The 26,308-nt window shown below is 46.5% G+C and overlaps 1 protein-coding gene across 1 annotated transcript in view; it reads left to right on the forward strand.

The window, feature by feature from the left end:
- The first annotated feature begins 791 nt into the window (after positions 1–791).
- LOC144179489 (neuromedin-K receptor-like) overlaps positions 792–26,308 on the forward strand; it is a 331,891-nt gene continuing 306,374 nt past the window's right edge. Inside the window, exon 1 of the mRNA XM_077707864.1 lies at positions 792–1,609. Coding sequence (XP_077563990.1) covers positions 1,169–1,609 — 441 coding nt within the window. The 5' untranslated portion in view covers positions 792–1,168. The remainder of the gene's footprint in view (positions 1,610–26,308) is intronic.

The following is a 26,308-nucleotide window of genomic DNA, read 5'->3' on the forward strand; positions in this document are numbered from 1 at the left end:
TTGAAGAAACGGTCAGGTCACGCCAGCCGAGCATGAAGGTGCCGGAGTGTGACGAACCCAGTAGTCGTCGAACGCCGCTGCTCAAGAATCAATACGTGCGAACGGCATCAGTCGGAGAAACCCCCGCACGCTCAACACTGGCTGCAGGAAGAGGACTACACACTACCCGGGCCATCTGCGGCTACTGTTTTCTCTCGCTGCTCCATGTGCTTCACGCTGTGAGAGCGACCGAACAGTGACAGGCAGGGACTTCTCGCGGACGACGACGCTCTCCTGCGCGAGCTCTGAGAGGTACTGAAGAAATAGACGAAAGGGGAGCTGCCGCCCTGGTGGCGCGGGTAGCCTGGAGAGGAGCGCCACCGCCATCGCTGGGCGATTCCACGCGCGCGCGCGCGGCCGCGCGCTCGGAGTCACGTGGTTTTGGACCCGGAGCCTCCGACATCGAACTTGGCAGGACCCGGGCCGCAGTAGACGCCCGACAGCCGGAAAGCGCGCGTCTGGGACGCGGAGCTCTTCCCTCTCGCCTTTCCAGTTCTCCCCAACTTCCTTCACCGCCTTCGGAGGAGAACGAATTCGCTCCCTGCGATCGTTCCGTCAGCGAACCTAACATCTCGCCGCCGTTCTTCCTTCCGTGATAAGACGGTTTGTTGCGGCCCCGTCTTCTAGACTGTTTCCTATTTTCTACCGCTATTTTCGGTTGGAAGAAAAGTTTACTTTCTGTCGCCTCTGGACGCCACGAACTGTGTGAAAACAAGGATGCCGTTCTCTGCCAGAGCAGGATGAAACGACGTGCGGGATATGCACCACGGCAAGAAGTGAGAACTGGCAACGCAGTGTACGCAGCAACGATGCCGAAGTGCACCCGCTAACTACTGTATTGTTTCATTAAGAAAAGCGCGTAGAACGGACGGACGAACAGCTGCATCCAACGTTGTATTCAGTCTTGCCGTTTTTAAGATCTGCGTGTCACGGGCGCAGCCTTGTGATGCCAGCACGTCATTGTGTATTTAATTAGGCAGGGCGTTGGTGGTTTCGCAGGTGCATTGTTCTTCGCGTACTGCCAGACTCACGGAGCACTGAAACAAAGCAACGCAATGTGAAAGGCATACGGGACTTGCTCGTTCATTTACTTGAGTTTCCGTCGAGCTTCGAAAAGAGCACAAAGACAATGGCTTCCTCGCTTCTGCAAACCCGAACATCGGGCAACGAGCCCTACGCGTACCGGCAGGGTGAGACTCTGAGCCTAAACGAGAGCTGGAGCATGCAGCCAACCGGTGGCGGCGATGCCGAAGGCGGCCTGGAAGCGTCGGTGTCTTCGGTGGTTGCGGCCGTCGAGGAGCGCCTCTACGAGGTTCCGGTGGAGGTCATCGTGCTGCTCTCCATCTGCTATGGGGCCATCTCGCTGGTGGCCGTTGTGGGGAACACGTTCGTGCTCTGGATCGTGGCCACGTCGCGGCGTATGCGCACCGAGACCAACTATCTGATCGCCAACCTGGCCATCAGCGACATCATCATCGGCCTCTTCTCCATACCGTTCCACTTCCAGGCAGCCCTGCTCCAACGGTGGCTCCTGCCGCACTTCATGTGCGCCTTCTGCCCCTTCGTACAGGTCAGCGACACTCTCTTGCACGGGCGGTAAAACGCCTCTCTTTCGCAGGTATTTCCCGTTACGGCAACGCAGAGCAGCATTCTTTATGCAAGAACGTTAGGAAAGACGTGAGGGGTGGCGGAAGCCTGCAAGCTAGCTTTTCTTAGTTGGCTGGCAGGCTTGCCCTGAAGGAATGCTCTAGAGCCGCTTACACAGTTATGGGTGGTTCATGGTCGGGACCCTGCACAATATCGAAACATGAGTGTTGTAATAGGCAGGGCAGCAACAAGCATACTTCATTCCGTTTGTTGTTGCTTTAACAAAAATAATGTAAGAAAGTCGCCTATTCTAGCGAAGTTATAACGTCGATGTGAGAACTAAGCGTTCCAAATTGCCGAAGCGAAGTTGGTTTGAAAGGGAACGATGATCGCTTTTCTGACGCCAGGAGCTATACCAGGGAAGTTTATATTTGCGAAGCAACAAAGCTGTTTCGCGCTCAGAAAGAATATATCTCGCATGCGGGACGGATAAATGTTGCTGGGAGTGACACAAAATAAACGCTTTTGACGCCAAAGAGGAACGAACATACGACGAATGGATAATGACAAGAACGCTCTAGTTAACCTATGAGGGTGCGAATTACTCCCCACTTATGGTTTATCATACCTGTTCTTTGATAGTTTGTGCTGAATAGTGACGGAATACTCATGAGATAATAAATTAGGCAAGACTGAGTGATGAAATCTATTAATACTTATCGGCATTCTCAAAATTTTAAATGGGCTGAAGACGTGTACGCCAGTTGTAAACATGTACGTAACAACACCAACAAAATAACACATCACAAGCTGCTGCCTTGCAGGCGATATTGCGATCCGTTACACAAAGATAATAAATTTATGGTGGGAATAAAATATACAGGGAAAACAAAAGGGTTACCAAAGTGAGCAAGTGTCAAGAACTTGTGTCTCTGAGGCATGATACAGGCTTTTTTGCGCAGTTACGAAGTATAAGACGAGATACAACGTCAATAGTTCCTTGAATAATGCAGTCATTCAATGTTTATAAAAATAAATGTCGAAAATTTTTGTGTGCACTTGTTCTGTGTACATTTTGTTTTATTTTTGTATACTGGAGGTAGTTGTTACGTAAGGTAGATCTCACAAGAATTAGCCCACTTACACTACTGCCAATGCTGCTGCGTCAATTTTTCGAAAAGCATGAACGGTATCTACAAGGCATTAGGCAAAGTCTGATGCGTAAAAATAAATAACTAAAAACAACAAGAAAGCGCACTTTTGAATGATATGATTGGGTGGCTCAGGTTCTATAAAAGCCGAATGCGGCATGCGCAATACCCGCCAGGCCTGTCCTAGGCGTGCGCGTAGTTTATTGCAGTTCCGGCAGTTTATGGTAAAGTGCACGCTTCCCGCAAAATGGGCCAGTGGGCGTTATATGGATATTTTGGACGTGAATCTCGCTTCATAGAAAGATGCTCCTGCAACACATGGTTTTAGTTCCTTGCTTAACTTCTTCATTTTGTAAAAAATATTTCTGCTCCTCGCGGGTGTAGGAAATTGCGTTTCAAAACTCGACACTTCCACGAGTGGCATGGTGCATATATTTATTATAACTTTGCCAGGACTTCAACTTATTGTTCAATACCCGCACTGAATTTTATGCGTCCTTCGCGGCTACTTTTCCCGCTGTTAAATCAGCCGAGAAAATTGGCCGTATGACTGGCCTCTTGCGGTCAATTTTCGCTTCGTGACGCATCGAAGAATTGCAGACATTGCTGATTACAGCAGGCCTGCGGTTTTTCGAAGTGCTCTCTCTTTTGCGCAGAGTTTAATAACGTTCGGTAGTGAAATGAATGTAGAACAATGGGAACGCTGCTTGCAATGTAATAAAGTTCAAAAGTATATAATGTGTATAAGGGTAATGGCGCGCTTAATCGCGGCAAGAGAACGCGTTAATCCTGTCACGTCTTTGATGTTGTAAGTTTTAGAAAGATGTATATTCGGTGCTCTAGGAAATAATAGACTCAAGGTGATTGACTGGTAAGGTAATGGATGCAAACCAATTGTACTCTGCAAATGCACTGCCAGCAGGACACAGCGTGTGAGTAATTGTGCCCGTGACAATACGGTTGCGTCTGGCTCAACAACTGTTGTCGAGTGTAAAGTTGGCGCTGTGTTTCTTCTCGAGCTGTTTTTGTGATTGAAGCCGAAAACATCGCAATTGTGCTTGTTTTGGAGCCCGGTAGTGACACTTCGGTGGCCTGAATTATTCCGTAGCCTTCTACCATAGCGTGTGTCCAAAGACCTCAATGTCTTATGGCACACGCCATTGTGATCAACTGTATACCGTTCATTTGTTAAACATCAATTTGAGACCATGTTTATATTAAATACAAATTCAAACATTGTTTGCAACCAGAGCGAATATTTAGGGCCACAATAGGAAGACATTGCACTTTTTTTGTTGGGCCTTGTACGGAAGAAACACTATAGGTACTTTTCTGTAATCTCGTTTCCTCTGTGTTAACTGGCTCACTGAATTCACGAGTCGTGGTAATCAAAGGTCGCCAATTAAGGGCGAATGTTCGGACTGTGTTTCCAATTGACTTGACAAAGAGTGAGCCGAAAACGTATGGGCAGTCATAGTTGTTCAGGCTTTTCGTGGTTGGCTAGTCGCGGCTGGCCGTTTTGGCCTGCCCGAAACCGATGGTCAGGCTTTTGGCGCACTTCTGAAAAGGACACATTGCAAATTCCTATTGAAATTTTGTCCCTGTTTCTCCCTGGCCATCCACCGCAGTGAATAATGCTCTGTTCAGCCCAACGACGTGCGATCGATCCCGGCTGCAGCGGCCGTGTTTCTCAGCCGGCTGGAAGCGAAGATGCCTGCGTGTCAAGATTTCGGGACAAGTCTCGAAATATGCGAAGATTCCTTGGTGGTTCAATTCCCCAGTCGGTACCCCTGCCTCACAGCGAACCCGTCGTGGTTCACCCGCGTGAGCTAAACAAATTTTGACCTTTTAATTTCCATCTTGCCATAGAAACGAAAAGAAATATGCGAGAAGGAAGGGTTACGTCACAAGTGGTGCACGCCAGACAGTGCGTCGATTGAGGTGGCATTGCTTTTTCTGGCTCTTCCTAAGACCTTGGAAAACCGGAACAGAAGAGAGATCGCTTCGACGTTTTTTTTTTTTTGGTCGCTTCTTGTGCCAAGTCTTTTAGGGGAATAGATAGAATACGAGACCTTCGCAAATGGGATCTTGATCATGCGGACAAGTCAGCAGCGAAACAGGGGATTTTCTGGCAACTGCATCCATTACGCCAACCTAATTGCTGCGAAAGCTATCGTTCCAAGAGGCCTTCTGGAAAGGCCCCATGAATGAAACCGGTGAAGCCTTTTTGGCTGCTGCGTGCAGATTGCTTCGATACCAGTCCTACTTCTGCTGCCCTTGGTATATGCGGAAAGCAGCCGTGTGGTATGATTTAAACGCAAGAATAATTGTTTCCGGGGATGCACAACGTACACTGTGCTTTATTAGGCAAGTCGTACCAGGGGTCCTAAAATTTGTAAGACAGTTACAAGTTTTTAACTTACACTTTAACATTAAACCACGTGCATGTGGCATCTTAGCCGTTCTCATCCATCTTGAGTACATTTAAAAAAACGGACTCATCAGTGAAACCGCATTTCCCTTCCGTGATAACGGAATTAATCTACGCACAGCGGATGATAATTATAAAAATAACACTCATGTCAGTACTGCAAGCTAAACGTACCCGCCACATGACTGCCCAGCAGGAAGTTAGCTGACGCTTGCATTTCGGTTTAAAGCATGCTACTCGTCATGAATCATGATGTACTGTAAACCAGTAACTATGAAAATCTGTTGCTGGGCTGATATGGTCACCGGCAATGCGATCTAGCGGATATATTTTAATCCTATTTGTAGATCAGTGTTCTAATTGATGGGCAGCACACAAAGTACGTGGAAAAAGACGCCCGCAAAAAGAATGAACGCTTTGAATGGCAGATGCGCCGTAATGTATTTGGCTCCGTATCTGAAACCTAAAACCAAGAATATCATTCGTTCATTTGGGGTTAAGAAAAAGAAACTTATGGCAAACGAAATGGGCGTTTGATTTAGCTGATTCCTTTTATTTAGCGTTCATTTAAATGATTTCTTTCATTTGCTAACTGTTATGATTAAAGTAAAATATCTAGAACACCTTGTTTGCGGTAACTTGTATGGAACGAGATTAAACGTATTAAACTGGAGGGCTGCGCATTAATTTACATCCACCGCAGGACCTTTACCCTGCCCCGATACCTAGGGCGTTCTTAAAGACAATAATCTTTCTTGTCCTACTTAAACGCAAAAAGTTTGGTCTGTCTGTCTGTCTGCCTGTCTGCCTGTCTGTCTGTCTGTCTGTCTGTCCCTTGATACAGCCTCCCCGATAAAAGAAGAAATAATTCCTCCAAAAGAAGTACATAGAGCCAGAGCAGTTCCGGTCTAATCGAACTACTGGAGTAAGTCATGCTTAGGAGAGTAGTACTTCTAGAGTTGATGGAGGTGAAAGGCAAAAACGCCCGTGTGTTCGAGATTTCGGCGCACCTCAAAGATCCCCAGGTGGTCAAAATTAATCCGGAGCCCTCCACTACGGCGCGCCTCGTCACCTGCGTTGCGTCGGCGCGTTAAACCCTACAATCAATCAATCAATTAATCAATCAGTACTTCTCGAGTCAGATAATCAATTACAATTAATTAAGTATCATTAACAAGAAATCACTGTCCGCTTCTGCACAGTACTGCAAACATTATGCACTAGGTTTTCGTCGAGTTGCGCCGTTGCTCTTTTTTAAAATCTTGGTTCATGATACCTGGGACACCCTGTATATGTTTGTATCTTACTTCAAATACACCTAACGTTTTCTTTCTGCCGCACAGAGTTGACAAGTAAGAAGTATGCTACCAGATTTAGTAGTTTTGGAATGTTCTTTCTCCTTCTAACTCTTTGCCCGGGGCTCAATAGAAAGGCGCTCACAAATGACAGACTAAAATTGTTCAGTTTAAGTGGACTAAGGAACAGTAATTACAACATGTTAAAAATGCTGAGGAACACTCCAGCACCTGCAAGAATAAAGTAAGGACAAAAAGAACAGCTTTTTCTGCTGATGTTCGAGTCCGAACAGGAAACAAACGATAAAGAAAATGACGCATACAGTCCAACCAGCAGGAGCACGAGCAGTGGTTAAATGATTGGAGGTTCACAGTCTCCTACAAAAAGAAAAAAATTAGCCGTGTATCTGCTGGATTCGATGCAAATATCCTCGAAAGACGATAATCGTCCCCAACCCCTGCCAGATAACTGCCTCTCCTCTTTTCCGCACACCTCTCGCGCTCTTCCCGTCCTGTCTCGCGCCTCAAATGATAAATGCAGTAGTGGTTTGCTGAATTCACTTAAGTTTTTCGCGATGATGATGATGATGATGATGATGATGATGCTTAGCGACTTCCCCTTCGTAACGGGGTGGGGTTGCACAGCGACCTCAGTCGTAACGCACTGTACAATCACCGCGTCAAAAAAACAAACAGCCTTTATGGAATTTTTGTACTAGTCTGACTTCTTTCTTCGCATGTCTTCCCAGATTGTTCTCTGCTCTTTTCCCACCAACCTCCCAAGCTTCTTTTATTAACCTCTACAGCTGTCAAATTCACTTTTCTGTCAACCTTAAAGCCAAGGGCTTCCGGAAGCTGGATGGCTCCTTCACTGAGGACTGGACGGATAACTTTGCCGTCCGATACAATATGTCGCATGGTTTTTGGCTCCCTGCCGCAACCTGCGCACAGTACTTGCTGTACCGGCTCACGGATAAGCGTTTTTGTCTGCAAGCCACCCGCCTGGGCTTCGAAAAGCAATTCACTCTCTTTGGTATTATCAAAGAACTTTTCCCTCGTGATCTCCCGCTTTCCGATCCTGTAGATATCTACGGACTTCTTTGCGTCTACCCTCTTTTTCCAGGTCGTTGTCTCTGATTCTTTCACTTCATTTTTTATTGCCTCGGTCGTCTTATTCCCCTGGTCTTCCAGGTTTCATATACTTTGTCCTGAGCCTTCTGGTTCTTTTTCTCCATGGTGTGTCCACGCTTTTCATGTAACGATACCTTAACACTTTGGCCGCCCATCTCTGGTCATCAATATTTCTAAGTCATTCTTCAAAACATATTTTGCTCTCTGCTTCTCTCACTTCAAAGGAGGTCCATCCAATGCCTCCCTGCACTGCCTAATTTGTTGTTTTACTGTGTGGTCCTATTGCCAATCGATCTACGACCCTCTGATTTACTTCTAGCCCTGATTGAATCTATGATTTGACACACACTACTGCGCTTCAAAAGGTGAGTGCCGGTACCATTACACCCTTGCAGATTCCTTTCACTACTTGATATCTTATATATCCCCATAGTGCTCTGTGCAGAATGATAGAGGCGTTTCTTTTTCCTTTCATTCTTAAATACTCTTCATGAGTTTTTAGATAGGCCTGGCATTCGTTTATCGATATGCCCAGATAGTTGTATTTCGTTACTCACGGTATTGTTGATAGTTGAACGAATACCGATTCGCTACGGGCTTCGTCGTTAAAATCCAGAACTCCTGACTATGCTGTGCTAAACTCTAATCCTAATTCAGTGGCTTATTCACCGCATATGTCAGTGAGCTGTTGCAGACGCTGTTTGGTATCTGCTAGTAGTACGATGTCATCTGCATATATCAGTCCCGGGATATGTTCCACTTCCTGTTCTTTGCGGCTATAACACAGATTGAAACCTATTTTACTGTCTTCAAGCTTTCTTTCTAGTCTTTCCATTTACCGCATGTACCGCATGAACAGCAATGGCGACAGAGGACAACCATGCTTTAAACCTCTATTTGCGAGGACCGGTTCATTGCACTTTCGGTCCTCCCACGTAACTTGCACCTCGCTGTCATTGTGAAATCCCTCGAACCGCTGTATAAAGCCCTCGCCTAATCCCTACCACTGAAGTATGCTCCATAGAAGTTCTCTATCTACATTGTCATAGGCTCCCTTTATATCGAGAAGTGCTATCCATAGTGGTCACTTTTGAGCCATTGAACATTGAGCCATTGAGCCATTGAACATTGAAGCCATTGAACAGAGTGGTCAATTTTGAGCCATGCATTGGGTTAGGACACACAAATTGTCCTCTAAGCGCCTGTCTCATCTGAATACATTTTGTAGTTCTCCAGTATGCCGTTCACCTCTATCCACTTCACTAGTTCCGCTTTCATGGCTTGCATTGCCAGCCTCTATGCCACAGAGGTACCTGTAATACCTGTAACTGTACTGTACTTTACTGTACTGTACTGTACTGTACTGTCAGTAACAAATAATTAAATATCTGTAAGTGTAAGCTGTATGAGTTGTCATCAGCCCTGTCTCTTTGCCTTTATAGATTATCTTCATCCTGCTCTTACGCCAATTGCCCAGTGCTTGCTTATGTTTTTATTACTTTTTCGATTGCGCGAATCAGTTGTGCTTTGCTTTTTGGGAAACGTAGGTTGAACAGCCTTATAGGAGTTTCATCCGTCCCTGTTGCCATATCACCTGGAACATTTTCTTCGGATTTTTTCCAGTTTAGATTCTCCAAAATTAGCTCGGTATCTGTACGCACCTCAGTTGCCGCACTCTATAAATGCTGTAGTCCTCTCTCCGTTCTTCTTATCTTTCCTTGTATCATTGAGCGAATGTGAAATACCACGTCTTCCCGTTTTAGTACCTGACCTTCTCCGTCTATGACAAGACGTTGTACTTACTCGGTCTTTTTCCTCAGTTCCTTTACATGGTTCCAAACTTCCTCGGCGCGCCTTTATCCTTTGCCCGTATATTCAAGACCCATCACACACTTTCTCGTTTAATTTTTTTAGGTGAAAGTTTTTGCACTTCAAGCTTCTTCAGGTGGTACCAATTTCACTCCAAAGTTATTTCCTCTGCGAGCATTCCCACTCACTTGGCCTCCCTGTGCTCTCTCCATCCTTGCTGTCTTTTTTTCTTCCTTGATTTTCTTGTTCCACATCTTCCAGGCTGTCTTTTTCCTTTCCAGTAGTTGCGTTCTTTTGCATTCCTTATCTTTCCTTGAATGAAACTAATCAGCTCGCTGTATTCCCAATCTTTCGTAGGCTGTCTCTAGATTTCCGTATCCAGGCTTCTGGCAATATTAGCCATTTGTTGATAGTTTAATTTCAAGTCGTTGACAACCGTTTTCGGGTTTTGACCTTTCATTTTTCCGAAAGTCAAAGTTATCCATTTAAGGTCACTTCCTAAGCTGTGGGCTCCTTTTGTATCAATTTTTATTACAGTCAACCTTTCATACACTCCATCTGATCGGAGGCTCTAGTCTATACTGGACTGCTTTTCCCCTCGTTCAGAAGCAATTTGTTCCTCGTATTTATTCTGTGTGTTTACTACATTGAGGTTATGTTCTTCACACTTACATCTAGTACGAGTTTTCCATTGCGGTCTGTGTATCCGTCCAGGTCCTCAATGTGGCCCGTCATGTCTCCCACTAGAATCACCTCTCGCGATTGTCTTAACTGATCGAGGGCCCGCTTAATAAAGCTTACCCGTTTTTCATTCTTTTCTCTAACCTCACAATCATCCCTGACCACTGATAGGCGACTCCCAACAGTGTTTCTCTTCCCGCTTTCGTGCCATTCACTCACATATATTCTTCGTAGTTTCGGTTCACTCAGTGCCAATTGGCTCCCTGTTCAACAAGCATGCCGACCCCGACCCTTTCCTCGCACCTACGGTTCTGTTACAGCCTTGCCAAATAAATTCATGCCTTACTGGGGGCTCTTCTAAATCCCGAAGAAAAGTTTCTGTGAAGGCACATACTTCCATTTTTTTCTAGTTGACTGTGAACCGCTAACCATTTTTCCCGTAATCAGCCACCGTGCATGTTTATGTAGTTAATCTTAGCCACTCCTCGCTTTTTCTTTCAGTTAATTATTTTGCGATGTTCCCGATATGCGTCTGTTATCGGTGGGACGTCGCTCGCTCTTCGCCCACGTGCATTGCCACCTCATGCCCTAATCTAAGCTTTTGTACGCCCTGTGTGCTACCTTGGGCACTTTCCTTTGCGCTATACTTTCGAACTCTATCGCAATCGCTTACTCCTGCCACATTTTCATGTTGCTGCAATCTAGTCCAGCTTCCAGGATGCTCGTGGGCCCCCTAAAGAAGCTACCACCCGCGCAGCTAGTCGCCTTCACACCTTCTCCGCTAGACGCTGACTGAAATGTACTCGGTCTCTAATAAACGCCTGGCCCCGGCCCGCACCGTGCACTTCCCGGTTGAGGGCAACCACTTCAAAATTCATTGCTTTAGTGAGCGTGCAAATTTCCCGGTGCGCTTCTACCACTGCTCTTGCTACGTGGCCTCCTTTACCCTCAACCTGCGGCAGCATGAAGACCGCGATCTGGACGTCGTCCGAGATCGTCCTGAGTTCACAGACCCCCTTTGATTCCTGCCTCGTTATGCCTCGTCATCTTCCCTGAAACAAGCCGTTTGCTCTTCCCATTATCACCACTTGGTGCTTGTCTGTCAGTGTGTCCCACACCTGGTCTTTCGCCTTTGTCATCACTACGTTACCCGTCTTCCCGGGGAGTGTGCTAGCCTTAACTCTGTGGTCCTCCAGGCGAAAAGCAAAAATGCCCGTGTGTACGAGATTTCGGCGCACGTTCAAGATCTCCAGGTGGTTAAAATCAATCCGGACCCCTCCACTTCGGCGCGCCTCATGGCCTTCGTTGCGTCGGCGCGTTAAACCCTACAATCAATCAATGAATCAATCAATCAATCAATCAATCAATAAATCAATCAATCAATCAATCAATCAATCAATCAATCAATCAATCAATCAATCAATCAATCAATCAATCAATCAATCAATCAATCAATCAATCAATCAATCAATCAATCAATCAATCAATCAATCAACTCTGGTTCTCCCCTACCCTCTTTGTTATCACCTGCTGTGCCCCGCGCATGTTCGAACCACTCACAATGGTGACTCGACGCTCCCTGGGCTCCCTTAGCTGCGCAGGTGTTTTTGCCTCCGGGGATTCCTTGCTGATTGTCTCTGCATTGCTCCTGCCCGGAGGCCACCCCTTCTCTTCTTCCACGACAGCGTTCGGCCCCTTTCCGTGACCAGCGCTGTCATGTCCGCCAGCGGCCTCATGCGTGGCGGCCCTGGCCTCCCGTTTTCCCGCCCCGGATCTGGGCACACTCAGTGCGCTTGTACCGCGCCGTACGCCAATGCTTCCCGGAATGGCATCCATCTTCACACGCGCGCTCTCTACCTGCGCTAGCTTTCCTCCTGGTACATCTCTCTGTTGCCTCTCGGTTTTAGCTCCGCCACTGACTCGCTCGCATTCACGTACGCGTTCGCACTGCTGGCGCGCCATCTGTTGGCCCTTTCGTTACTATTTGGTTAACGCTCCAGCCACGGACTCCGGGCTTGAGCTGGAGCACTTTCTGTACTTAGAGGTTGAAATGTTGCCTTTTACGCGTTCGTCGCGTTGGTATCGCAAAAGTTACGCCCGCGTGTATTCCTAATTTAGAGAAAAGGACTAGTATAACTTATCTGTGTATGTTTTGCTTCAAATATGCCCAATGTTTTCTTTTTGCTGAACAATATTCAGAAGCTTAAAGTATGCTACGACATTTATTAATACCAAAATGTTTGGCCTTTATAGAGGTATCGTTCAAGAATTCGTTTATCTTTTGGCTGGGCGGCTGAATCGAGGAACAGACAGACAGACAAAAAAATCGCCCAAGAAAGATTTTTTGTCTTTAAAAAACCGTAGTGTACGCCTTTACAGAAACATTTTTTCAAGATTCAAAACAGCAGCCGGTAATGTGTGAATACATGTATATGGCAAAGTTGTAACAGAACAGTACGTAGCAAGAAAGTTGGAGGTGTGGCCTGCGCTTTGAACAAGGCCACAATTGGCAGAGAGTAAACGGAAACGGTGAAGAACAGGCGCGGGTTAAAAGGGCACAATAGCGGTACAACCAACACTGTTGGGAGTCGCCTATTGTGTCGGGGGAGGGTCGGGATAGGTTAGAGAAAACAATTAAAAACTGGTGAGCTGCGTTAATCGGGACCACGAACAGTTAAGACAATCGGAAGAGGTGGCTCTGGTGGGAGAAATTAATTCCAAAATCGAAGAATTCGACGGATACACGGATCGCAGTTGTAAGCTCATACTTGTGGGGGCGAAAACCTCTCCACTCGGTGCGAGGAGACGCTGACGACGCTGTCCTCCTGAGTGGGGAGAGGGCGATCCTGGAGCGCCTCCTTCCTCTCCCTACGGGGGCTACTCGGGGCGCGCGCGAGCGATCGGGGAGACCGCCTTCGGACGCGCAGCATACGGTACGTAATTACTAATGAGTTTGGCTACTCTTGGTCTTTCTTGCATTGCCTGTTGTTCGCTACATGGTAGGTAACGGCACCCGCCGTATTGATTAGTGCATACCTTGATTGCATCAGTTTGTTGCGTAGGAAGTCCGGTGAGTCTCCCGGCGTTCTCTACCCGTTTGGTGCGTCGACCCGCGTTCGCGCTAGGACGGCCGGCGCCGTATAAGGTCACCGGACGAGCGCTGGTGCCGGCCGGTATACCCCAGAGGCTTCAAATGTATAGAGGGCATCCATTCTCTTACCTCAGCGAGTGTCGCGTCGGCATACGCAGGCGAACGCTAACTGCCGCCCTATGGCGGGCTGAGCAGACGCTGACGGGTGTTTCCCCCGGGGGCTAGGTGGATAGTGCCGTGTAGAGTTTTAAAGACGATAGTCTTTCTTGTGAGGCTTGAACGGGAAAATTTTGGTCTGTCTGTGTGTCTCTCTGCGACTCGATTCAGTCATCCGGCCAAAGTGAAACATGCTGCGGAAGTTTTATATACCCACAGCCCAATCTAAACGTCTAAGTCCGGTGGAAATGTTCGTACTTTTCAGCATTGTTGAACAAGAACAAAACATTACGGAATTATGAGGCATAAAATCAATGCGCAAGGGATATTTGCAGTGTTCCTTTATGGATGCTTGATTTGTGCGGTAGCAAATGAAATACTATGTCCCCTGCAGAACCAAATTCACGCCGTCGCCTGCTGTCGGAAATCAAACGCAAACAGTCACGAAAGATCCACTAGGTAGGTTCCACGTTCCGCTTGGAACGTACGTGAGGTAAGGAAATGGGGTTCTATAAACGTTGAAGTAGGGCGCCCTGATTGACACGCGTCCCCGCCGCACGGCAGCGCTGGCACAGAGGGACCCGCCTGGTGCAGTAGAACGTGGTAAATTTAAGCTTGTTCATCTTGGGAGGAGTGCGACGGGAGAGGAACAGCATAAGAGGAGGCGGGAAAGCGAAGGGAGGCATTTACGCGGCAAATATTGACAAAAGTCGACATTTGCAACAGACGGAGCAGATCCGCGGCCAATTTTTTGTATCGTGGTTTTCCACGTCATCAACCCCTGTACTATAAAGGTTATCGCTTCAGTTTGGAGCGAATGACGCACGCACGCACGGAGAGTGCAGTCCTTGCCGTCATACGGCTTGGATCACTCGAACCCGTGGTGGGCAGTCTCTCCGCACTTCGGAGCTGCGCAAAGGTAGTGAAAATAACGACGGCGAGTTAGTCTATTTCTTAAGGCAAGGATGAGCCCCCATACTAGATATGTATGAATATCAGAATCTTGCTGCTGTAGACAGAAAGCAGAAATGTCCGTTACAGAGAACTTTGTAACGAAGGGAAAATTAGTTCAGTGTCCCTCAAAATGCTGGACCCAGTGCTTCATCTGGGGCTGCGGTTGGCATGTGGCGCCTTCCGGACTAGCCCGGTCGAAAGCCTCTATGTGGAGTGTAATAAGTGGAACCTACAACGTGAGCGAGCATACACAGATCTCCTTTTTGCTTTTAAAATTTCATCTATGCCACACCATCCTTTTAAATCGGCTTGTTATGATACGTCTATGACTGCACTACTCCTAAACCGACCATCGTTCTCTGCGCCCTTCTCTTACAGAGTTAGAGAGGATGCGTCAGAGCTTTCTGTCTCCTTTTTAGACACCATACAAAGTTCTCAAACAGATTTTATAGCACCATGGCATCTCCGCCCTGTATCATGCGACACATCCTTCACACATGTAGATAAAAACCGAGCTCCCACATGTGCAATTCTGCAGCACTTCTTGTATTTGCAGCAGAAGTATCAATTTTCTGAATTTTATACGGACGCCTCTAAAACTGCCACCTCTGTGTCCTGCGCGGCGCATGGGCCCGGCCTTAATGTCACTAGAACTCTTAACAGTAATACGAGTATCTTTACGGCAGAGGCTTATGGTGTACTTCTTGTTGTTAATCATATCCTTCAAAGTCACATCCCACAATCCATTATATATACAGACTCCCTCAGTGTCGTGCGGGCGTTGTCGTCAACAAAGTCTTCAAAAAATCACGTTGTAAATCTAATAGTCAAGGGTATTATGTCTGTGTATGTCCACAAATTTGAACTAGTCCTTTGCTGGGTCCCTGGCCACTGTGGTATAGCCGGGAACGAAGCAGCGGATCGAATGGCCGCTGCTGCTACACTCTCGAATACGGTAGACATAACCACATTACCCTACACCGACGTGAAACCACACATCAGACAACAACTTCGCAAAACATGGCAAACACACTGGAGCGAACAAACCGACAACAAGTTACACGTAATAAAACCACACTTGGGACCATACACCACCGACACACGCAATAGATACACTGAAGTCGCCTTGGCTAGATTACGGACAGGGCACACTCACGCAACGCAACGCACTCGCACCTGCTCACTGGATCTCCAAGACCTCTGTGCAGCAGGTGCGGAGAGGCCCTATCCGTGATCCACATCCTCATAGAATGTAAGGCACTCGACACTACACGACGCAAACACTTCCCTCAACTACACACACGACATATTCCACCACACCCATCATACTTCTTAGGAGATGATGCCATGTTTTCTGTTCAGCGCACGTTTAAGTTCCTATCAGAAGTTCACTTTTTACAACTCATCTCATACCACCCATAGCTTTACCCCTGGTCCTATACACCAGCCACCTTATTTATTTTTTAACCACTCTTGTTCTTCACCCTGGCCCTTTACACCAGCCGTAATCATAGTTTTTAACTGATTTTATTTCGTGTTGTCTCCTCATCAAATAACTTTCTGTTTGGCGCTCTTTGCCCGTGTCGGCCTTGCGCCAATAAAATCAAACCATCATCAAGTTCAGTGTAGACTACAGGCTCCCATCGGGAAGAGTACAAGCAACGTTGAGTGCAAATTAAATAGACGAAATGATATCCCATAGTGCAGCAAGTGACCGTACACAGATTAATTTTTCCTTGGAAATATAAAAGATGCAAGGCCACAGTTCAAGGATTACAAATTTCACGGTTTACGGCTTCAAATTACGCGATAAGCACAAAGAAAGTATCGCCAAAAGCTTAGAGACTATACTCAGGGAAAACTTTCTGTCGCAGTTCAGTCAAGGCTATAAAGCCGAACCACGCAATTTAAACAGCTGCAAGTAATTTGTTCGCTGTAACCTAAGTGATTAAAAATATATAGTTCCTATTTTTTCGCCTAGGATTTAAAATGTCACCAAATATTTCGCCAGGATATGTGAAACAAAGGGAATTATTTTTAAGATTTTCGGGGTTTTTTGGCTGCAGCGTTCGCCACTGGCGTCGCATAAGTTCTCTTCAGGAAAAAAGAAAATGTCGTCTTTGACGTCAGCAGCTTCCGGTTTCTCGGGTACCTTGCCAGTTCATTCGCCGCATAGGAGTTTCACGAAAGTTGAGAACCAAAAGCTGTCAAAACAAATAAAAGCAAGTGGTCTGCACGTGTACGCCCAAGTGAGACTGACGCAACCGGGAAACTCCGTCGTTTCCGCATTTCGTTCGGTTAGCCATACTGCCGGCGTAAGCGAGCGTAATGTCGCACGGCTCAAGGCGGCGGTTCTAAATAGTTCCCTGAAGTTCTCAAAGTGTAGACGTCTTTGTTTGGCGGCTGTAAGAGCTCCTAAAGTTACTGGAAAGATAAGAGTGCAGCGATCCCATAGTTTCACCCTTTCTGCTCTACGACAGAAAGTACTCCAGAAGTTCATTTGCAACGGGGCGTTATCATGAAAGCGTTGGATTGTGTTTCGAAACAAATGAAGCGTAGGGAAGGAGACGTCAATATTCCCGCATGATCGGTGATCGTAGTTCAGCGCACTTACGAAGAAATGAACTTCCCTCATGCGAAGAAACGAACTGTAGCAAATGCGCATTTGTCACGCCGAAACTGAAACGAAAACCTGTTTATCGGGTACTACACAAAACAAACTGCTGCCCCCCCCCCTCTTTTCACACCGTAGCTTTCTCTCAATTGCACAGAAAGTTGTCCACGAGTGTAGGAATGCAGGGAACTAATCGGTTTGATTGAAAAAGGGTAAGGAACGCATAAAAACGCAAGAACTGGAAAGGAAAAATAAAGCCAAGAAGCTGCAGCTAGATAACGAAAATCAAAGACGCTGTAGCAGAAGGGCAGGCATCGAGGGAGCGCGGGCAGGCGGAACGATTGGCAATGTGGACAAAGGAAATAGCTTTTGAGGTGTAATTGCTACCGTCAAAAGAAACTGGAAGTACAAAAACTTGCACAATAAAGAATTAATGAGAAAGCGAAATGTGGGATTCGAATATAGAAGCGAAGAATAAAGGCACCCTGAAAAAAATTTGACACCTTGTAAAAAACATTTGAACGTATGAACATATGAACACTTGTTTATTTGCCAGTGCAGTACATGGGCGGGAATCGTGGACAAAAGCTGCAGTAAAGCAGCTTGACTGGCCCATCGGACCCGCTGATAAGTGGTAGCAAGTAGCAACGGACAATTGTTCCAGACGGCAGCCAAAAAAGGAAAAAGAAATAGTACAAAAGATATTCGCAGTACCAGTACGTACCACATACACGTGGTAGCAAAACAACAAAAAGATATACAAAGCTTACTGCAAAATGTCAACAAGGGGGGAAGTGGTAGACAAACTGACGTTAAATTTTTGTTCGGAAACTTCTACAGTTGATACACAGAGTCGCAAAGACTATTTTATACAAAGGTATCCTCCATATTCAGCGTAGAGCACAGACTGCAGCCCTCCCAGCTCTAAGCGAGTTAAAAATCACATCAGCGGACAAGCAAAAACACAACAAACTAGAAGTAGTACAAAGCTTATTACAACATAAAAAGATCACTAGAAGGGGTAGTGGTGGTGGAAATGATCGTCAAAAGTGCGTTCGGTCAACCAAAAAGGGAAAGAACAGTAGACCGTACCAGGAGGCACTTCAAAAACCCCAGTGGGCTATATCCGAATTAAAATACGCCAAAATAATCAAGAAATCACGCTGAGCAAACCAAAAACCCCAGTTGTCCCAGCGGAACTAGGGAAAAAGACTGAAGCAGTACAGTGTCATTTCAGATATGACGAAGTTCGGATTCTAAAAAGCAGAACGCGCTACTTCAATTTCGCTCGGTATAATGAGATAAGTTTAGATGAAAGGAGAGATGGTTACATGCTGTAGCGATTGAGGCAACTGGGTAGCGTACAGATAGATAACTGAAGATGGGGACACAAACCTTAAAAAAAACCGCGAATTAAATGTTCTCGGAAACATGGCAAAAGGGCAGGATGAAATTACAATATAGCTAATCAACCAGATGGCGCAAAAAGCAAGGCACGACTAGTCCAGGTATAAAAAAAAAGTATGAAAACCGAGCAAGCACCGGACGACGGCTGCAAGAGCAGGATGAGGCAAATCTATAAAGGTACAGGAGACAGGGCTCATGAAAACTCGTACAGGCCAGTTATAGTAACCTCAGTTGTATGCAGGCTTACAATGCGGGCCTTAACGACGGAAGTGTCAGCCTGGATGTAACGGAAGTGCCAGCCTGGAAGTGCCACACTGGCCGGAGAACTAGAGAGAGAGAGAGAAAGACGTGCTTTATTTGAGGCCTGTGCGAGAGCACTCTTGCTGTCTGCATCAGTGCTGGCCTGTGAGGGTGGTTGAGTCATCAGGGAGGGCGGGTGGGATGGTAGGAGTGTCTGTGGTAGGCACCCAATACGCCTCTTGGACCCTCGTCGGCATAGACAAACGCGGAGAACTAGAGAATGGATTCAGAACGCGGCAGGCGCTTCGAGAACAACCAGTGTTTCCTAAACCAATGCCCAGAGGTGTCAGTGGCTCACTAGCGACCGTTGTGTGTAACATTTCTGGATGTAGGAAGCCTAGGGAGATGCGGATAGAGAACGTTCGTGGAGACTACTCGAACAGGAGGAATTAGGCCAGGACTTCATGCAGCTGCTGCGGCGAATGCGTAAAGAAAGCGACATGTTAATTACCTTTGAGTCGCTCAATTGCACTGAGCCGGTAGCTACAAATAATCGTTCCAAGCAGGATTGTTCTTTCTCTCCACTTCTGTTCAATATCTAGACTAGAATTGCCTAGAATCGCAAAGGCAAGACTAGAACAAAAGCTTGACGACAGTGGAATAGCTTTCAGTCTATGCTATAGCCGCAGCGAACAGTACGTGAAGCAACATATCCCTTGACTGATATATGCGGAAGACATTGTACTACTAGCAGATAACGAACATGGTCTGCAACAGCTCACAGGTATGTGCGGGGGAAAAGCCATTGATCATGGGGGTTAAAATTTAGGGGTTAAGGTTTTTAATTATGACACTCGTAACAAAGTGGTTTTGGTTCAATAAATACCACAGCTCAGTAGTACCGCTGCTAACGAATGTGGGCTTATAGATAAACAAGGGAAGACCTATCTAAAACTTCCCGATGAGCACAAGGCAAATAAACGGCTCTTTTACGGAACACAGAGCTCTGTGGTGATAGAACAATCGTGAGGTAGGGAGAGGAATCTGGAAGGGTGTAGCGGTACCGAATCTTAATCCCCAGAATGCAGGCATCACCATCATAATCAGCCTGTCTACGCCCACTGCAGGGCAAAGGCCTCTTCCATAGATCTCCAATTTATTTATTTATTTATTTATTTATTTATTTATTTATTTATTTATTTATTTATTTATTTATTTATTTATTTTAATACCTCAAGGGCCTCCGCAGTGGAGGCCTTACATGAGGGGTGCTACAAAAAATACACTTGGTACGAGCATAGAAGGGTGACATGAGCTCCATGATAACAACAACAAAAAATATGCACAACGTCGGTTCGAAAAAATGTAAAAGAATGTAAAATTCAGCGGACACGGAAGTAGTATAAATACGCAATGCATTAGCGGTAAGGCTGAAGCACAAATATGATAAAAACAACGAATAAAAGAATAATAAGCTGGAAATAGCAAACATAAAGCGAAGGGCATCAAACAAAGAAACGGCACCAATATATCACACAATCCCGGGCGCTGTAAGCGACGACTTGAACTGGTCAAGGTTTCTTAATTGAACCACGTGATCTAGAAGATTGTTCCATTCCTTTGTAGTGCGAATAAAAAATGACTGCGCAAATGTGTTAGTACGGGAGCGAGGGTATGTTACTTGTAGTTCATTATTGCTTCGGCTAGATGCATGGGGTTTCGGCATGATGTAATTGTTGGGTGATAAAGAATGATAAAACCGGTGAAATAATGCCAGCCTCGCAAGCTTCCGGCGGTGGCTGAGGGGAGGAAGAGCTACGCGCGATTTCAGGTCTGTGACACTAGTAAATGATGAGTAGTCCGAGAAAGTGAATCTAACGGCGCGGTTTTGAATTGCTTCTATGTTATCGGTTAGGTACTTCTGATGCGGATCCCATATGGCGGCTGCATACTCTAATTTAGGGCGGATTAGGGTTTTATAGGCTAGCAGTTTTAAGTGAAAAGGAGCACGTTTTATTGTACGCTGCAGATACCCAAGAGATCTATTAGCGCTGGTGATTAACTTGTTTATGTGGACGGTCCAGGAGAGATCACTCTTCATGTGAACACCTAAGTACTTATAAGATTTTGTGAATCGTAAAGAGGAGCCTGACAGAGTGTTTTATAAGTTAACGGACTCGCGCGTCGTGAAAAAGACATTATTTTCACTTGGAAACGTTTAGTGACATTTGCCAACTTTTACACCAGTTTGCAATAGTAATTAGGTCGGATTGTAAGGTAAGTTGGTCTTTAGGCCGTTCCTGTGCTTACAGCGACCAATTTATCCCCGCAAACTTGATCTCATCTGCTCATCTAACTTTCTGCCGCCCCCTGCCACGCTTGCCTTCTCTAAGGATCCACTCTGCTACACCTAATGACCAACGGTTATCTTGCCTTCGCATTACATTGGCCCGCAGAATGCAGTACTGTGGGCCAAACCGAGGTTCAATCAGCGCTGTTAGCGTACTCAAGCGCGGTAGGTCGATTTTCATTGAAGTGAGACGAGCGCCGAGCGAAATATGTTTTTAAGGACAGCTTAGGAGCGTTGATCACCAGCGATGGGCGGTCGAAGTGTTACAGTATTTTTGCAGAAAAAGCGTGGAGACGCAGTGAAGAAAAAGAGCAAGGCTGAGGACGAAGTATATCAAACGCACAACAACAGAAAATCGGGCGAATTTGTACTGATTCATAATGAGTAACAGCGCGACCAAACGAAAGGCAAAGGCATAGAAGTTGACGGGACGAGCGCTGAACGGGACCAGCGCTCCTCCCGTCGCCTTCTTTGCCTGTCTTTCGTCTGTGCGCGCAGTTAGTCAGTATGTACAGTCTAGTCCACTTATAACAATATCCAAGGGCCAAGGATATCCCATCGTTATAACCGATAATTGTTATAAGCGGGTTGCGAAATAAAAACACGGAACAGAGCTCAAAACATTTTATTCGCATGCCACCAAGGTCGTACTACTACTAATTTGCGGAAAACAAGCCACAGTCGGTTAACTTTGCCGCCTGTGAAGCTAGCGCAAATCTTTTCCAAGAGCATATATAGGTGCTCCACCTAGCTGAGGTAAATGTCCTTGGCAGAAACAAAGTCCCCGAGGGACTGTGTCACTCATTGGGCTTCCTTCGAAGACACTACCTGACTAGGCTGCGCAACCGCGTCATTAGAGTCATCACTGTTGCATTTTTGGTGCACAATATAACCGGATTCAATCGTTATATCCGATATCGAGGCACTGGAGCATTGTAATAAGCGGTTTATTTCCCCATAGAAAGAATACAAAACTTGACGGTGCCATAGCTGTTCATCGTTATATCCGATACATTGTTATAAACGGTATCTTTATAAGTGGACTCGACTGTATATGAAACCTCGAAGCGTAGGAAAAACAAGCAAGAAAATCAAAATGAAAGTGAAAGCATCGGATGCAACGAACTACGAAAAAATGATGGAAGCAAATTAATCCTTAGGTATTTACAGAATCGGGAAGCGGGATATCATGTGAGTAAAGTTCTCGGGTGATGACGGAATCTTGAAGCGCTAGGACACAGGGACAAGCGAGTGGGACAACACAGCTTGTCCCTGTGTCCTAGCGCTTCAAGATTCCGTCATGTCATACCAACAGGCCCAAAGCAGCATTCTCGGGTGATACTAAAGGAACGCATTGTTTTTTGAAACCCGGGCGGGTAGCTTGCGAAGAAAAACGCATATCGTGGAGCACTTACAGAAACACATTTGCCAGGCTGCAGTAGGGAACCCGAAACCAGACATATTGTAGCGGGGTGCAAAGGTATCCGATCAGGACCCAGTGAGCGGGACAAAGAGCTGCCGGCAGCCCTCGGCTTGAGCCTAAAAGAAAAGTAAATCTGAAAGCAGTAGCGGTTAGGAAACAAAGGTGGGTTTGTTGGCGAGGGGAACAAAAGCAGAGAAGCAGCCAGGAAGGCATCCGAACAAGCTTAGACTAGCACTACAGTGCAATGAAGGATACACATTTTTTAAGGCTGGGTGAGTGTACAGCGCCATTGCAAATAAGGGAACTGTGTAACCCTACGCAGTTACAAAAGGGAGGCCTCTAACGACCATCATCATCATCATAATTAGTGGAAAAATTAGAATTGCGCTGTACAAACGTTCATTCATGTTTCGACGACATTTGAAGCGAGGCAAGCCGATACGGAGCCAGTTTGTTCAGGGGTTGTGCTGGTGAAATTGTGACCAACCGTCGGCCGTGGCAACAATATACCGTACATCTTCGAAGCTGTTCCTAAGCCTCGTTTTACGTTCATCGCAGCTCTTCTAGATTCTCTTCCCCAACATCTGTCGAGTCAAGGGCCTTTGTTTTGGGGCCAGCTAGTGCACTAACTTTACAAAACAAGGCTCTTTCACAGTGCTGAACGGGGAAGAGCTTTTCACCACGGACTGCGCTACGAGATTGCCATACTTTTCTTGCGTTACATGGTAACCAGTTGCCGAAGGGTAAATACAAAATTGCTTTGACGGCGGCTGGTCCGCAGTGGATGCTGAAGTTTCACTCGGTCGTCGTTTGAAAACTGTGGGTTCGAAGTGCTTGAGACTGGAGAACTGGAGAGGCTGCAACAATAAAACGCAAGGCAATACTGGTCAGATATAGGCACGCATCGAATGTGGAATGTTAGTTGCTCTTGTATTACAGTAAACTAATGCAGTAGTGGTCACCTGCAATGTCTGTACTCATAAAACACATAAATTGCGAAAGTTCAAATTGTACTCTACTTCACGTACTTTTTCAAGTTGTAATAACTTGTTGGAGATGTGCTGATCTCCTCGAGCTTCGGAAAGCAGAACAAGCATTTGAAGGTGATGTAGCCATTGTCTTTAATCTCCTTGGCGTCGCATAACGATGCTAGCTGAGGCCTCGGAGACATCACGGGCGTTATCACAGCTAGCTTGTCGGTCGACGACTGGCTGCTCAAGAGTTATTGGAACTCTTTATATATATAAAAAAAAAGATGATGGTCACATGGTACTGTCAGACCGCCCACGTACTCAACAAGCCACCAACGAAGTTTTTCAGCCTCCAATCCTGATGCGCAAGTGGGAGGAAAGATGCTTCACTACGACGATAGCAAACAGTAGTCTTGTTCTGGTGAATCGCCCCCCCCCCCCTTCCTGAGAGCTCTCTACCAAGGTGTACGTGAATGAGTCAACCAGTGGCATGAGCCGCCAAAAACCGCTAGCGCCAACTGCGGCGGCGGCAGTATCAATTGGCAGTCTACCCTCCTTTCACCGGACGCTGCAGGCGGCTTCCTTCCTCCATATGTGGACGACAAAAAGGGCCTACTGAAAGGCAACTGCGGTCTCAAGTGGCCAAGATCTTCGGTTTCCGACCGTCGGCGAGAGGACAAGGTCACTCATCTTCACATGCTGGGAGACGGGTTAAAAATACGTTCTCACGGGGCCTCCGAAATGAAGACCTGCGTGCAGACGACGACAGGCCGTGATGAGCGTCGCATTATTCATAATAGAAATGACGCCCCGAACCACACCAGAATGTAGAAAACGGCGCTGCTGCTTTCGGGGCAAACATCAGTTCAATGTGGCTAAAGGGGTTTTGCGCTGGAGTTTTGGCGAAGTCCGACGCCTCTGGGTAATACAAAAGCAGACGGCCCTCGCCGCCCTTCATGTGGTTTCAAGTTCAATCCAGAGAGAAGGTTGGTTGTACTTAATTCAATCGCGTTGTGGTGCGTTTACATGGCTGCGCACTGAATAAAATAGCCCTTAAAGGGACCCAGAAAAGCCTTCTGTAAAAGTTACAAAAGGCCTGTATTGTCACGTAGCACCAATATAGCGATGCAATGCCGTTGGAATTATTTATCTACATTCAGTATTAGCTGCGCCAGAAGCAATTAAATGCACCTCTCCCCACTTGCCGATCGACTCCTCCTCCCTCTTTGCCTCCTTCAAAGCAGCTAGCTACATTCCTGCGCCTAGGCTCGGGTCAATCACTGCGGACCCGCCTTTGCCGCCTTTGCCTTGGGATCGCGCAGGAAGGAGGAAGAGCAGCCGGAAGCCAATGACAGTGACGCCGCCGGCGGCCGACCTTGCTGGCGATTGGGCGAATCAGGGGGCGCCTTCGCCGTTGCGTCAGCAGCGATCGCCGTTGCGTCACCCGCGGTCGCCGTTGTGTCACCCGCGGTCGGCTCGCTGCGGCGTCGCGCTCATCGGCTGAGAAAGGCGATCTTCAAAAATTGTTTACAAATTATCTGTACAACGTATGGGGCTCACACTTGGCTCAAAAATCCCCCGTTATGTGTTCTACCACCTGAATGCATTTGATTGCCACCTTCACAAAGCTTTTCGGGGTCCCTTTAAAGTAGTTGGAGGTGCTAAACAAAATAATATTGGCTACAACAAGCCGATTTATAGGCTTTCTGTTGAGCGAGCTGTCGCGATTGCTGCTACGTGGGAGGGTATCGCCAGGTCAGGTGGTCTAACTTTCCGACGATAATTATCGTTCTTTCTTCTTGCGTACGGTCGGCAAAGGAACAGTTCCTAAGTAGCATAAACACAGACTGCTGCTCAAATGGTTGCTTCAGCGGGAGCATGCAAGCGAACGCGAGAAGCGCAGCTGACACAGCTGACACTGCTTCCCTGGCACCGCCTTGAAAACGAGTGACAATTTTGTTTTGCATTCTCGGAAAATAAATGATTCTTGCTCAGCATTTTACTCTGCACGATTTACGAATAGCAAGGTACATGTATGCTAGAGAGTAGGTGAGGCAATAGCGTCAAATAAACAAAGTAAACGCAATTAAAGGACGCTGAATTAAAGGACGCTCTTTGCCTTCGAAGCCCCTCTTCTCCTCCCAGCCGCTTTGCCGTCCAGCTCAACGCAGTGTCGACTTCATGATGTCGGCACTACACCTCAAAATGTTGCCAACCCTTATTCTAGTCTGCTGAGTGCGAAGTGGGAATATATGATGCAAGAACGTAGTTACATAAAGTGAGAGCAAACAAGGAAACACAATGGCCACTCAGTTCGCCGACCACTTTGGTTTACGGCCACTACTTTCTAACTATGTAAAAAAAACTCGTTCCTTGTAACACGTTACGTACATGTCTGGCGCTAAACAAATTGAGGACATTGGTTCTGTTTTTTCATTCCAGAGAGGGGAATTTGCCACCACTTCGGCTATTGTTCTTTAACCAGAAACTTTTGTGAAGTTCGTGTTCGCTGTTCTTCCATATCAGGCAATATCCGCCTCAAAGCTAGATAGCGGCGCGGATACATTCATCTGCTCTCACGATTCCGGGCAATGCTTTTCTCCGCGCTCACTGTAAACATTTCTGGGAAAACGCTGTAGATCAAAGTGGTTGGCTCGGAATAACATGTACGCCGTAACTAGATTTCTTCCGAGGTTTTCGCACGCTGCGAAAACGGGGCAAAAGCCCGCACTTTTCTATTACCCACAACAAATGGGAAAAGCCAAGCTCAAGACGAAAATATCGGCAGCTTCGGAAAGGGTTCTTTGCGAGGCGTAAGTCAGGCTTGAGATGGGCATAACACGGGGAAAGCAGATTCCGGAGGATTGGAGCGGAGCTTCGTGTATGATAAAAAAGGTCGGTATACATTATTGATATTATTGTTATTGGTATTATTACTTGTTCATAGGTCGAAGTTACTACGCGTAATATAAATACCC

This window comes from Haemaphysalis longicornis, unplaced genomic scaffold (genome assembly GCF_048455015.1).
Source record: "Haemaphysalis longicornis isolate Haplotype H1 unplaced genomic scaffold, Haemaphysalis longicornis Haplotype H1 scaffold_1, whole genome shotgun sequence".
NCBI lineage: Eukaryota > Metazoa > Arthropoda > Arachnida > Ixodida > Ixodidae > Haemaphysalis > Haemaphysalis longicornis.